This window comes from Stereum hirsutum (genome assembly GCF_000264905.1).
Source record: "Stereum hirsutum FP-91666 SS1 unplaced genomic scaffold STEHIscaffold_6, whole genome shotgun sequence".
NCBI lineage: Eukaryota > Fungi > Basidiomycota > Agaricomycetes > Russulales > Stereaceae > Stereum > Stereum hirsutum.
In genome coordinates, this window is record NW_006763136.1 from 1,708,915 (window position 1) to 1,722,874 (window position 13,960).

At 50.8% G+C, this 13,960-nt stretch overlaps 5 protein-coding genes and 1 non-coding gene across 6 annotated transcripts; 2 read left to right on the forward strand and 4 right to left on the reverse strand.

Moving 5' to 3' along the window:
* Positions 1 to 88: 88 nt before the first annotated feature.
* Positions 89 to 1,501, reverse strand: STEHIDRAFT_168239 (histidinol phosphate phosphatase H). Its single transcript, XM_007303683.1, has 4 exons — positions 1,305 to 1,501; positions 673 to 1,248; positions 266 to 598; positions 89 to 202 (listed from the first exon to the last, which is right to left on the reverse strand). The coding sequence occupies exons 1-3, from the start codon at positions 1,461 to 1,463 to the stop codon at positions 326 to 328; spliced, it is 1,008 nt and encodes a 335-aa protein (XP_007303745.1). The 5' UTR covers positions 1,464 to 1,501; the 3' UTR covers positions 89 to 202; positions 266 to 325.
* A 1,363-nt stretch (positions 1,502 to 2,864) lies between these two features.
* Positions 2,865 to 2,945, forward strand: STEHIDRAFT_t132. The gene has a single exon. It is a non-coding gene; the product is annotated as a tRNA-Val (tRNA).
* A 373-nt stretch (positions 2,946 to 3,318) lies between these two features.
* On the reverse strand, positions 3,319 to 5,486 carry STEHIDRAFT_56463 (pectin lyase-like protein; the record flags this gene model as incomplete). The annotated part of the gene is made up of 11 exons (XM_007303177.1): positions 3,319 to 3,546; positions 3,611 to 3,775; positions 3,831 to 3,922; positions 3,984 to 4,051; positions 4,194 to 4,235; positions 4,343 to 4,423; positions 4,502 to 4,539; positions 4,668 to 4,729; positions 4,786 to 4,875; positions 4,939 to 5,087; positions 5,152 to 5,486. The coding sequence occupies 11 exons, from the start codon at positions 5,484 to 5,486 to the stop codon at positions 3,319 to 3,321; spliced, it is 1,350 nt and encodes a 449-aa protein (XP_007303239.1).
* Positions 5,487 to 6,362: 876 nt separating this feature from the next.
* Positions 6,363 to 7,306, reverse strand: STEHIDRAFT_146870 (uncharacterized protein). The gene is made up of 3 exons (XM_007303684.1): positions 7,126 to 7,306; positions 6,739 to 7,061; positions 6,363 to 6,666 (listed from the first exon to the last, which is right to left on the reverse strand). Exons 1-3 carry the CDS (start codon positions 7,236 to 7,238, stop codon positions 6,494 to 6,496), a joined length of 609 nt encoding a protein of 202 aa, XP_007303746.1. The 5' UTR covers positions 7,239 to 7,306; the 3' UTR covers positions 6,363 to 6,493.
* A 424-nt stretch (positions 7,307 to 7,730) lies between these two features.
* STEHIDRAFT_146871 (MFS general substrate transporter) lies at positions 7,731 to 11,000 on the forward strand. Its single transcript, XM_007303685.1, has 13 exons — positions 7,731 to 7,945; positions 7,997 to 8,095; positions 8,144 to 8,289; positions 8,351 to 8,417; positions 8,472 to 8,586; positions 8,641 to 8,784; positions 8,861 to 8,942; positions 8,999 to 9,015; positions 9,076 to 9,429; positions 9,502 to 9,589; positions 9,661 to 10,221; positions 10,285 to 10,532; positions 10,604 to 11,000. Exons 1-13 carry the CDS (start codon positions 7,786 to 7,788, stop codon positions 10,674 to 10,676), a joined length of 2,154 nt encoding a protein of 717 aa, XP_007303747.1. The 5' UTR covers positions 7,731 to 7,785; the 3' UTR covers positions 10,677 to 11,000.
* Positions 11,001 to 11,353: 353 nt separating this feature from the next.
* Positions 11,354 to 13,730, reverse strand: STEHIDRAFT_156481 (FAD/NAD-P-binding domain-containing protein; the record flags this gene model as incomplete). Its single annotated transcript, XM_007303686.1, has 5 exons — positions 11,354 to 11,364; positions 11,448 to 11,559; positions 11,611 to 12,483; positions 12,549 to 13,237; positions 13,484 to 13,730. 5 exons carry the CDS (start codon positions 13,728 to 13,730, stop codon positions 11,354 to 11,356), a joined length of 1,932 nt encoding a protein of 643 aa, XP_007303748.1.
* Positions 13,731 to 13,960: the final 230 nt, after the last annotated feature.

Consider the following 13,960-nt stretch of genomic DNA (forward strand, 5'->3'; position numbering starts at 1 on the left):
CTGTAGCACCGGGCATCACACGCGTCTGTAAAGACATCGATTAGATCATGGGGAGCTGCTCAGGAAAGCAACACAAAGTCGCACTTACTCTGAAAGGTATGAGTAGACGATTTGCGCGAAGGACTGTACTTAGAAAGTGAATCGAGGCAGGGGCAGCGTGCGCACTGTGCAAGGCGGTGTTCATCGGAGAAGTTGCGATGCTCTGGATTGGGAGATGAATATGAGCGTCTACGCTTTTGTGCCTAAACAGTAAAATATCTCACACCTCATTCTGATCAGGGTGCGGCGTTTGAGTCGCCGAGGCAAAGTCATTGTTAGACATGATCTACGACGACCCTCCTGTAGACGGTGCTAACGCCTGACTGTCCGGAACCTTCGTCTTCTCCCAGAATACGTGCCGGTGCCATTCTCCCTCCACCCTCACAGCGCACACATCACGCCCTCCGATATTGGCCGTCGCGCTGCGTTTCAACACCCACAATTCGCTCACGCCCTCTTGTTGGAGATACGTGTGCATTCTTGAATAATTAAGTCCCACGGCATGAGGGCCGTGGCTGTCGTCCGAGATAGTCAGCCGTCCACCAAGCCGCTGGATTAACTGCCACAAAGAAGTCAGCTACGCCGGAACTACTCTGGTCGCCCTGCCCTGAGTGAAAATAGCCAAACACACACCTGAAGCGTGTCTATCCCAGGATACGCCGTATCCCAGCCTTTCCTGAATGCAGCAGCGTTGACTTCGAACAATGCTCCATACGCCACGGCAAATGCGACGTTTCGTTCGAGTTTTGCCCACGCGGATGGGTAATCCTGTACTCGTAGCGCAGGCGTGAAGAGGCGACAGAGATCGATGTGGCCCACTACCTCCGGATAAAAACGCCGTATAAGCTCATACTGAGCGTCGAAATACATGTCTAGAAATGTGCTTCTTTTGTTGTGGAGCGTATCCTGTGCTTTATCGGATGCCGCGAGGTCGGAAACGACCATGCTTTCCAAACAGCGTTCGTATGTGCGCTCGTCGAAGTCGATGGGGAGGCCATTGACGTGGTGGACGGAGCCGACGAGATAATCGATACGACCCTTGTTGTTATCCAGAAGTGATGATAGTCCATCTAAATCTACTGGAGATATGTGCTCGGTTTCGAGGCCAACGAGTAGGGCGATTTGAGAAGCAAAACATGTTTGTAGACGGTGCGCCTCGTCGAGAAAATCCTGGAACTGGCGGGAGAGTTCATCGAGAGAGATACCAAGCTATCGAGAACTTGATGAGATCACGACCTCAGCATGTGAGGGCAGCAGATACATACCTCCTCGGGATAAAGATCTTGTTCTCTGTACCGAGGAACATGTTCCGTGAGGCCGTAAATCTCGAAACCATGCTTTACTGCTACATTAACCACCTCTTCTAGGGAGCCCGACGCGTGTTTGCAGAACTGACCCGAGTGAGAATGCAAGCTGTACGGCATAGAAAGCGCTTGGTGGGTAAGCTCAACTGGAGAAGGTTAACCTAGGAAGTTGGCGATTGGTTGGCGAAGTTGCAAAGCGCCCGAGTCAACGGATGCTTCCCACACGTGTGTTCTCATTTGCAAATTCTCAAACCAAGTTACGGTCAAGTGCCACTGTGGCCCATCAATTTAATGCTTGCGATGTACAATTTGAAGGGCTCGTAAAGATTGAGGCCTTTCTCCGTGACCACAACACAAAAGTTCATTGGATATTGTGATAGATCCTCCAAGGCAAGTATAAACTGTATGGGAGACGTGTGGCGTTTCCGGCGCAGATACGTGCATGGTACTGGTCGCACACTCAAGACGTTAAAGAAAGTCAACGACGGCTAATGCTAAAATGCGTTATCATTAAAGGCTATTTATTCAATATTTATCCCAGTCAATGCTCTCGCCAAGCTCGGACGGTGGAAAGTTAAACGATGCTGTCGGTGCATGAGCAACAGCGTTCACGTTGGCCCGAGAACTGCTCATGACAGCAACGACAAAAAGTGGAACCACTGAACAACAGAGTAGTCATTCTGATAGCCTGTGCATCGGCTTGATGGTCCATATACCACCATCATTTAACTTTTGAGGCTACAGCCTCGATTTAAGCCCAGACAATACTTCATGTCGGTGGTTGAAGCGCGCACGGGGATCACCGTGGAGCCGCAGGGCAATAGTCAGCTATCACCGTCGCTATATCAGCAGTATCGAGCCGTCAAAAAGGCGTATCTGTACGCGCCTGGGATAGTAAAACATAATAGGGAAGTGCTTCATGGATCTGTGGCCCCGAGGGAACCAAGTCTGATTGCATACCTGGCCAACCAATCCGGCTGCGAGGATAGTATTATCTAGTCGTACCGCTTCCAGATCTGTGGATATGCCTTCGGAAAGAAACATCGGCTGCTGAAGGTCGTTGACCCGGATCAAGGCTTAGTGTCGAGCCTGTGGCGCCCGAAATTGGGAGGAACAAGCACCGTGCATGTCGTCCCACGTGCTTCGCGCCTCCAGAACATACGATCACTATCTGAGTAAACGATGAGATAGCACTAGAAATCAGGGAAATTTCGTCCGTCATAGTGCTTGCCGAGTACTCTGTGCCAGATAAAGCAGCTCTAGACACACAGCTGCCCTAGACCTGGGAACGAGGATAATCAGGGCAGAATAGTGCATGCACATAGATACGTCGTTCTTCAAGGTCGACGTTAGTAGCAACGAGTCAGATATCCATTCGTGGTGGTATGCCGGAGAAGAGCTGAGGAATTCTCCTGTAAGTTTACCGCAGGGTTGTGGCTTGCGGCTTCGGAATAAATCGGAGCATCGTGGTAGAGTTGGGTCTGGTTTGTGAAAAAAAAAAGCATAATAGCACATGTCTATGACTCGATGGCGTAGTTGGTTATCGCATCTGTTTTACATTTAGATCACAGAAGGTCCCCAGTTCGAGCCTGGGTCGAGTCATTTTAGTCTTTTCATAAGATTAACTCACTGAGAAGAGAGAATTGACCGGAAGAGGGCATATGTATCAGGGTTATTGATGGACGACTTTTTGTAGCAGACTAGAGGTTTCCTGATGCTCAGAGACACAACTCCAAGGGGCTTCGTCTAATTATAAATCGATTTTAGCCTCCATTCTGTGCATCTAGGCCTCTGGGATATGAGAATACTCCACGGAAAGTCACCCAATGCATAGCAGCATCAATAAGCGAAAGCATCTCCAACTAAAAAAATTATGATTCGCGCGTAAAACATGTCAGTGCGTACATGGGAGAACACCATCCACTAAAGTCTCCTCCGCATCGTTCCACGACCCTGAGCTCTGCGATACGTCACCTCAACTACACGTCTCACCATCGATGCTGTCTACATTCTGGCACGTGAAGATCGCACTTTGTCCGGTTCCGTTTGTTCCAGTAGGTACAACGTTGAAGTCCGTGAATGTGAACCCATTGCAAGGGGCCGCGGTCGAGCAGTTCAGCTGTGCGACGACGCCACCGTAATCGCCATTGGTCGTGCCCTGGAAGTTGTTGAAAGAGATGTTGTTGTACGCTAATGTCGATGTCTACAAGTGATCGGCATGATTAGTTCAGTGAGCCGAGACATCGTGAGGACGTATGGAGGCGTACATTGCAGTATTTGTCGGGGTTCGCTGTGGGGTCGATAGTCGTGATATAACTCAGGCAGCTGTTGATATAGAAGGCTAGATCTACATCGTCCACGTTGATGTTCGACACAGTGACGTTAGTCACGGCGCCGCCGCCACCTCCGCCACCATTCGGGGGAGTGCCAACCTGGAGCATTGATGAGCACTGGTCCTGTTGAAAGTGAACAAGAGCTATGACATACCGGTGCGCCGATCCAACTCTTGAAGTATACACCAGCACCAATGCCCTGACCAAGTCCAACGCCAGAGTACGTTGGCTTGTTAATTTGAGCGCCTATTGCCCGAGGGTTCGTTAGGATAATGTTTGCGAGGTGTAAGAAAGCTACTAGACACACCATCAATTATGATGTCGGTCAAGAAGTCCGGTGCGTCAACATATTGCCCGATCGAGCCAAAGGCTATCCTAAAGTTTTGTGTTCGAAGGTGCAAAGACGTCAATCCACGACCTAGAAGACCGAATGTCCATCCGTGAACTATCGCTTACCCTGGTCCGCTACACAATATAGTCAGTATATTTTCTAGACTGAGCTAGAAGTGACTCTCACCCATTGCAAGTGATGTTAGCAAGGCGTATCGTCGTCGAATTGCTGCATTCGGTCGAGACAATGGTGCATCGATGTCAGCGCTGGATATAACGAAGTGGGACGGAGGATTGTGGCGTGGGAAGAAGCGGTGAAGTGAGTAAAATATTCACCCCTTGAAAGCAATGCAGTCGTCACCACCAGTGTACGTGAAGTTGTTGAACGTAATGTTCGTTGATCGCCAAGTGTCAGCTCTGAATTTTGCCAGAGATAAAAGTAAAGGATAAGATTAATATAGTCTTCCTCGACACATCGCAAGAAAATACGCTGACCCGTCAGTATTCTGTACCCAGTTGGTACCATTTGCGGCCTACGCACCCGCCGATAGGTATTGTCAGCCATACGTACGAAGATGATCATGAATACGTTTGCCGCTTACAGGACTGTGGAGCACAGTGATGCCGTCAGTTTATAGGAAAGGATATTCAGAGTTCAGACGTACTCAGTGTTCTCAGCGAAAACCTCGACGTTCTCTACCAATATATTCTCTGAACCCTCAACTATCCAACAACGTTGTGAGTCCAATGCGCAGAGTACAATCACAAACAAGACGTACTGATGAGCGCCCAGAACTGAGGCTGATAGATCTGCAGGTTTCTCAGAACGCCGTTGCTCGACCCATAGACGTCCAAAGTCATTGGACGACCTGGAAAGTAATTGCGAGCCCGTCAGTTTATATAACCTGGTCTGACAGATGTATGGGATGTACCTGGAGTATTCGAACCACCTGCCGAATATGTATACCAAATTTGACCGTTACCATCGATTCGTCCAGTGAAGCCATCTCCACCATCGAGTACGAAGTTTTGTCCATGGAAGCGCCACGCAGAAATTTGGTTTTGAAGTTCAATAGCAAAGCTAGTCATGCGGCCTTCCCCGTAAGAATAGTCCCTATCGTAAACCACAAGTCGTAAGACCGTACCTGTTGTTCGCCCAGTAAGTTATATTTGGCGAGAATTGGAATGTTCCCTCGAGCAAGATGGTGGCGTTGTCGACGTATGTCTCCAGTGCACTTCCGATCGTGTAGACGTAGGGATCCGGGAAGCAGACTGTGCTCCCGTTCTGCCCACAAAGGGAGAGTATTGAGGCAATAGCAGGGGAATCATCTTGGCCGTGGCCTTGCGGTACAAGAGTGCAAGTGCAAGTGTCTGGAGCTGGAGAGCGAGCAGCATGGAATTGAGGAGGAGAATGGGCATAAGATGAAACTGCAGCTGAGAGACAAACAGCAAGAGGGGCGAGGCGAAGAACCGTGTTCATTGGAGACATGACGAACACTGAAGACGGGGAGCGACTTGGCCATCACTGGACCTATTCCAACTTCTTATAAACAACAATCGGGGGTGCGTGATCGAAAGCCTGTGGGGTCATGAGGCTCGTGGATTTGCAGGGATGAGAATGAGCGTCCAATTAGAATCAGAATTGTTTTGCGAGAAGCCTTCGAGGCGAACCAGGTACCGTACCATGACGGTTTTGTGGAAGGAGCGACAACGCAAATGACCGCAAATGAACGTTCTGACAGGCAACACAAGACCGCCCAAACCCGTCGACTTGTTTCTGCCGGTGCGATATTCCGGTCGTTGGGCCTTGATTGGCCCCGTGGGGTCGTCCGGACTTTCGGCGTCTTGACTCGGACCACCGCATCATTATTCAATGCTCGCCAACGAGACCTATAAATCTGAAATAAAAGTACCAAGAGCAGCAGGAACGTAGGTGAACGACCTCTGAGATCTGAATGATGATTGGGGTATCTGTCAACTTTTGTGAATCTCTCCAATATCTCTCCACGGACCGATATACCGAAACGCGCAGCCTGACGGATATTGCAGGTATGATCTTGAGCGGACCGACCGTCGAGTACATACTAGTACTCATTTAGGATAATTCTGGGATAGTTACACGAGAAACCGTGAAACCGAGAGAGCACTAATTAGACACAGCAGTGAAGTTGATCTAGCAAAGCAAAATATTTACAAAACAATGGGAGCGTAAGGAAGAAAACAGGAAAACAAAGCCCTCGAGGCGTATACATGATTTGATAAGATGGAAGAGGTGTCAGCAAGATGAGATTAGATTAGATGAAATAAATACCCCCGTTGAACAGCCCCGTGGAAGAGCTCGTCATAGTGTCAGGCTGTGAATGGACAGGAGTATGAGAGGGTGATGGGCATAATACATGGCGCAGATACTAAGGGGTATGTATGTAGTCGACAGCAATTCAAAACAACGATAGACAGATACGTGGAAAATAAACCCTCAGAAAACAGTCACAGATCGTTCAGCACGTCGCCTACGAGATGCCGAAGTTTAAGAAGGCGATTTAAGCGTTGTAGGACTTCGTGGGCCGTCTTGAGTAGAGTTTCCGCTTCGCGTTGGCGGCGCCCAAGAGGCGCTGTGTGATGGATCTCCCCTCCCGTACTCGCGCACTGGTCGGCAGAGCCTGACGTGCGATAGATTGTTGTTAAGCCAGTGGTGTTTGGAAAAGTCTGGCTAGTCTGATGTATGTACTTGCCTTGCAAGTCTAAGGCTGACTCCACCGCTTGCATAGCGCGAAGCAACAGGAACTTGTAATACTTCACGCGTGTGGTGTGCGAAGAGCTGGTAGTCGCAAGTTGTCGGCCAGAAAGGGAGCGGAGAAGAGAGCGGAGACAGTCCAAGGGGTTGTCCTGAAGCTCAATGTCTGATGCAAGAAGTGGAAACCCAGCTGGAAGGCCGATGCTGCGGGAAAGATTATTCCAGTCTCTGTCGTATGGCATGTCTTCATGAGAGATAGCTTCGCACAGAGTGGCGTAGGTGTGTTGGTCAAGTTGGGATGCGAGGCGACTGCCTATCTCACTGCAGTGAACGAAGGACATAAACTGATGAGGAGAGTATGAGGAGAAATCAATTCGACACGCACTCGTCCGTCCACTGCGGCCCCGTAGCAACGATAATCCTTAATGGTCTGGTTTTGTGTGGCGCGCCATGCTTCACGGTGGATAGTGTGGTATTGTGTTGCGCGGAAAGATTCATGATAGGTAGTTTGATTAGCGTGGTCCCAACGAAAAGCAAGAGAGCGTCAGATGAGGAGGATGTGGTTCGGGAAGGAATGTTGTTTGAACAGCGCAGGCCTTATATATACCCACTACAATTTGAAAATGGCTATCGTGGACACAAAGAACGACACATGCGTATCCAGCTTCGTAATGCCACGGTCAAAGCCCTTAATTCCGTGATAAGAACAAGGAATCTCGAGGCTCGAGCATGTTTATTCAGTGGCGCGTTGGATACCACTTACCTTTGTGTAGGCAACGCTCGTGGGCTCTAGTGCAATTTTGCACCACAGTGGCAACTGGCACCCATTTCGGCCCGTTGCCAAATATTCCTTTTGTGTTTGTGCACAGCGTGATTCTGTTGGCGAAGTCAGGAATTTGAAATGCCTCGTGGCATGTTGCGTTGCCGGAATTCCCCTGTCAATGTTCAGTGCCATCATCATCTCTCTGGCTTCTGCCAGCCTTGTCTGATATTTCTTTACCTCTACTTCGACCGAGAACGGTCTACACGGTCTTTCTTAGTAGTCATGACTGGCTTTGCTGCCCTGCCGATATCAGAACAGCCTGATTCTGGCTCACAATGGGCAGGCGTCGCCAAAATTCTTGGACCACGGTGGGCACAGCTACCTTCGCTGACGGTCGGTCTCGTGGGTGTTCAATTGATGTGGTCTGTTGAGATGTCATATGGTGCGTTATTAGGGCTCTTCTCAGCGTACAAGCTCTGAGCGGAAAACCTAGCCATGCCATACCTAATATCTCTCGGAATGTCCAAGTCCGTTACGGCGATTGTGTTTCTAGCGGGCCCGATTTCAGGTCTCGTCGTGCAGCCATTTATTGGTGAGTAACCCCCCATACTTTGTCTTTAATAACACTCATCCATCGCAGGTACTGTTGCTGATAATTCCAAGTCACGGTTTGGCCGAAGGAGACCGTATATTCTTGCCGGTGTGGCCGTCTGCGCTTCGGCTATCCTTCTCCTTGGCTTCACCCGTCAATTCGCAAGCATCGTCACCACCACTGGCTCCTCCGCTGTGCGCTTGCATGCATTATGCATCCCCACTTTCATACACTCATGTTTGCGTGCGAAGGCAGAATAATTCCTTGACCATCTTTCTGGCTGTCTGGGCTATATTCTGCATTGACTTCGGTATCAATGCCGGTAAGGGCTCTTTAGCATCCTTCAACTATACCATGTCTCTCATCACTTCTGCAGTACAAGCGGTCGATCGTGCTTTACTTGTCGACACGCTTCCACCTCCGGACCAGCCAAGTGGTAATGCATGGGCCGCGCGAATGCTCGGGATTGGAAGCGTCACAGGATTTTTCATGTAAGCTCTGCGCACTGTTTTTGTGCCCGAAACTATACCGACATATGTCTGCAGCGGAAACGTGGACATGACCAGGGTATTACCATTCCTTGGTAACACGGAGTTACAAATCCTTTCGGCGTTCTCGTCTATAGTATTGGTAGGAACGCACGCAGTTACTGCGTACCTGGTCAAGGAACGCGTGCTTTTGGCATCGAGGTGCGTACTACTACTTATAACATTTATTCTTTTCGGTCTTCGCCGCTTGTAGAGAACTAATGGTGTGACTCTCTAGTCAGGCCAAGAAGTCGCTCAAGCAAGAGCTCAAAGAGCTTTGGGATTGTGCACGCACCTTGCCCCACGTCATTCGTCAAATCGTATGCTTTACTGCTGTAGTTATCACGTCCCTCGAACAATACTGACCTTTTCTCAGTGTATGATCCAGTTCTTGTAAGTTCGCTCGGCGACCTTGTTACAAACATCCTCATAACTGTGGTGCGATCCACATAGTGCCTGGCTTGGTTGGTTCCCGATCCTATTCGACACAACCCTCTACGTAGGCGACCTCTATCGTCGTTCCGTCTCCGCCAACACAACAATGTCACAGGAAGAGATCGATTCCGAAGCCACTCGGCTCGGTGCTCGCGCCCAATTCTACTCTGCCCTCGTTGCACTCGCCACCAACTTCCTTGCACCAATGATCATTGCAGAAGTCAAGCCTCGCTCGCGACGAAGAAGTAGTATGGGCGGTTTGGCGCTTGGAGGGGGGATCGAGGGAAAGCGGTGGTGGCAGAGGAAGTTGCACCTTGCGACGCTTTGGGCGGCCTCGCATGCACTTTTTGCGATCTGTATGGTTGGAACCTTGTGAGTCTTTAGCTGTTCGCTTACTCGTCTCTTCATGAGTCTTATGCTGCTTTCCATTCTTCTGACGTTTAGTTTCACGTCGAATGTGACGGGTGCCACCGTACTCATAACGCTTACTGGATTTTCATGGGCTATCACACAGTGGGCACCATTTTCCCTCGTACGTATCTCACCCATCATCTACTTGCAGTATAAATCTAACACAGTACGGAATTCAATCATCCATCTCAGCTCGCCGAAGCCATCCTGACTACTCCCTCCGAAGATGACCCCGATACCGGTGACATTCGATCCATCCTCTTAACGGACTCTCGAACACATCTCCCATTAGACGAAGACAACAGGCGCGACCGAGAACCCAGCGAGCGAGATCAATTCCTCATAGGCCATGATGACGATGACCGCTCGGACGTGGAGAGCGAACAGTCTGATATGGTGTTCGAGGCTGGTGCGATTCGGTTGGGCAGCGTGAAGAAGTCTCGGGCTGCTAATGGAGGCGGCGTGAACGGCCATAATGGGCATGGGGAGGATCATGAGCACGATGATTGGAGTGAAGTGGACGCGGAAGGGGCGGAGCAGCGGGAGGGCGATTATCATGAAGGGCTTGGAGATGAGGAAGATACGAGTCGGGAAGGTTTGATGGGGAACTCCGCTGCACGGCAAAGTTTCGTGGATGTTGGCGGTGTGGAGGACGTGCATTCCCATCCTCCACGAAACAGGGTCGCTTTGGATGGAGAGGAGAGAGGTGTAGAGACCCCCTCCGCATTAAGTGGCAAAGCTGGAATCATCCTGGTGCGTCTTCACGTTACTGGTCTCTAGGTACTGGCTTACTCACACCTTTTATCTTTTTTCCAGGGCATCCACAACATCTTCATCGTCATCCCACAGTTCCTCATCACAGGGCTATCTTCACTCATATTCGCCCTCCTCGACCCCTCTAAATCAGTTCTACACGCCCACATACCTCCACCAAGCTCGAATACCACCGCCGATGCCACCGACGTTGCCACACGGTTTGTGTGGCGGCAAGACGACGGGCTTGAGGATGTCGGTGGGGAGGAGGCCACGACAGAGGGACCTAATGCCGTTGCGATCATCTTTCGGTAAGTTTTCACTTTTTTACTTTGTTGCGTTCCGCCTTGCCCTATAATTGACTGTTTCCTGTGTGTCACAGGATTGGGGGCCTTGCAGCTGCGGCCGCGTTCATCATAAGCTGGAGACTCGCTCGAGAGCTGAGGCGAAGATGAAAGGTATCCAAAACTGAAGTTTATTTATTCGCCAGGAGAACAACGACAAGGGCGGCGCACAAGTTGAATCTGTCCATACCATACTCTACTCCCAAGGAGGCTCAGGAGGGTGGCAATGTTCATCTTCAAAAGTCTCTTCAGGCTACGGACTTTTTCTGCACCCACATTGGGTTTCTATTCACAAACTATATCGTGCCCTTCGTTTCGTTCTCATGTCCTCTGCTATCATTTGTACCGTACCTACCACCTTCAGCACCATTTGTTGTCGGCTCGCTCTTTGATCTCTATTTGTTTGTTTGTTCTTTTGTTCTTTTGGTCTAATTTATCTCGCTTCATCTTCGTTTATTCCTAACAAGGTCCACGCCAGAGCCTCGGCGTTCAGCGCTTAACTCGGTCGGCCTGAAAAGGGTTGTTGTTGTTCAGTTGAGCGTGATCACCTCGGACCACGGTGTATTGGACTTTGGCACGTATACTGATGCAGCAGCGACGACCCGAGAAAAAAAGAGCAAAGGAGACGTTACGAATGAAGCTGAGCAGTGGATGATACAAATGGGCTGTTGAGTCAGTAGGTGTGCGGTTGAACGGCATGCGATATTGTGTGATACGAAACGTTCGTGAGGAGACGAAAAGAGTATAAAGATATGTAGAGTTAGTTGTCGAGCAATGTTCGCGGCGGATCATGTTACAGCTGCGTGAGAGTAGACGTGCATGTCAGCGTGAAGTCACGTACAAAGGAAAGTTGAGACCGAGAGGGGGGAGCAAATAACGTACTGTATTTCGGGCCCCCGCCACCTTCTGGGACGGTCCATTGGATGTCTGCCGTTGGGACCTTGATATCGCAGAGCTTGCAATGTATACAGTTCTGTTTCACATCCATCCACGCCTGCATCAGATATAAAATCCCAACAACTTGAACCAAGAACGGATAACGGACCTGTGCATTGATAACCAACTTCTTCCCTCCCCATCCCTCCTTCCCCGCCGTCCCCGCCTCATCCTCCACATACTCATAAACCTGAGCCGGACAAGCCCTGCCCAACAACCCCGCATACTCCTCCGTATTCACCTTCACATGCTCTCCCCTCCTCTCCTGCGTCTCCACCCTCACCTTCTCCGCATCCGTCGCTCCCATCCCCACCCCCGCCTGATCCAAACTATCCTCCGTCCGCACTCTAAGATGCGCAGGCTGATCCTCCGCATGGTTCGTATTCGTCAACGCCAAAGCGGTCAACAAATCAGTCGAAAGTGGAGCCTGAGGCGCCGGATACTCGATGGGTTTACATTCGCGTGCGCGTTTCGTGTGCTGTGCGTCCGTCTTTCGTGAGGTGTTGCGGAATGTCCAGGGTGTACGGCCTTTGAGGAGGAGAGAGTCGATTCCGGAGTAGACGACGCCGCCGAAGACGCCGAGGGAGGTCGTGAACGAGGGACGGATATTGCGGACTTCGTAGAGGTCGGAATGTACCCATGAGGAGGCGAAGGAGGATTCGTAGGCGGACATGTCGGTCGGTTTTGGCTCGGGCTCAGACTCTGCAGGCTCGGATTCGGATTCGGACGCGAGAGAGGGTGAGGAAGTGACGGCGTCGTAGGCAGCCTCGGCGGCGAGCATACCCGTCTTCATGGCGTTGTGCGTCCCTTTGATTTTGGTGATATTGACGAAACCGGCGGAACAGCCTATGAGGGCGCCACCTGGGAAATGGAGCTTGGGGACGGATTGGAGGCCGCCTTCATTCAGTGTTCGAGCACCGTAGGCTACGCGTTCTGAGTTGCCTGAGAGGAGTTTGGCGAAGTAGGGGTGGTGTTTCATTCGCTGTAACACCCGTAAATGGGTATTAGGTACATCTTCGCAAGACAGAAAAGCAGAGTACAACGAACCTGGAGTTCCTTGAATGGGCTCAAATACGGGTTCGGATAATCCAGCCCAATAACCAAGCCCAAACTGACCAAGCCCTTGTCCATATGATACACCCAGCCTCCTCCATACGTCTTCATATCCAACGGCCACCCCAGCGTATGAATAACCTCTCCAGGTCTATACTGACTCTCGTCCACCCTCCAGACCTCCTTCACCCCGATTCCATACGTCTGCGGATCCGACTTGTCCGCCAATCCAAACTTCCTGATCGCCTGTTTAGACAACGAACCCCTCGCACCCTCCGCCAACAGTGTCACCTTCGCTCTGAACTCCATCCCAGGCTCGAACCGGTCCGTAGGGTTTCCCTTCTTATCGATTCCGACGTCATTCGTGCGCACGCCGAGGACGCCCTTCCCGTCCGAGGAGTAGACGAGCGAGGCGCCGGCGAAGCCGGGGTAGATCTCAACGCCGAGATCTTCCGCTATTGAGCCCAGCCATGTAGAGAATTGTGAGAGGGAGATGATGTAGTTCCCTTTGTTAGACATCTGTGGTGGGTGGGGGATGGGGAAGGAGGATGAGGAGGTCAGCCACAGCATTCGGCTGGATGTGGCGGGTTGCGTGAGCGGGTGGGAGTGGTGGGATTGCCAGTCCGGGAGGAGTTCATTGAGTGCGCGGGGTTCAATAACGGCGCCGGAGAGGATGTGTAAGCCTGGTAAGGGGATGATAGTCAGTTTATGTTCGTTAATGAGGAGAAGGTATAGGTCATGTGGCCCAAGTCAATATGCACAAGTGAAAGCACAAGAGTCGACAAATGAACCTGGGGGTTACTTTCTATATGTATAGCAGTCTGCTACGATATGTAGAGACATGTTGAAGGAGCTGAAGACAAGAACATAACGCCATGCTAAATGGCTCAAGGATGCGTTGAAATACACCACCTCCACCAGAAACTCACCAATTTCAGCTCCCTTTTCGAGAACAACAACTCGAATGTCCTTGCCCTTCTCCTGCTCAAGCTGTTTCAGACGAATGGCCGCACTCAACCCGGCCGGGCCACCTCCAACAATACAAACATCGACCTCGTCCTGAGCACGTTCAACGCTGTTCCAGTCAAATCCCTCGTTTCTCCGTCGTGCTGAGGTCTGCAGACAGCGCACTGAGCGTCTGACGACTGCTCTCGACGTCGTCGCCGAGCGTAACATGATTGTGGAGGAGGACAAGAAAAGAGGAAAAGCAGCGGAAATGGCGAGACGGCTATTGGCAGCTCAAATGAACGCGAGCGGGGATAATTTCAAATTTCACGTGCGATCGTACAGAATCGAGATCCGGCCTCACGCCACTGTGGCGAGCGGCCCGGATCGGGCCGCACTGCTGGGAACCGAATACTGAGCAGTGGCATCAACGCCACAGTCCGTGCTTTTCTCCATCTATT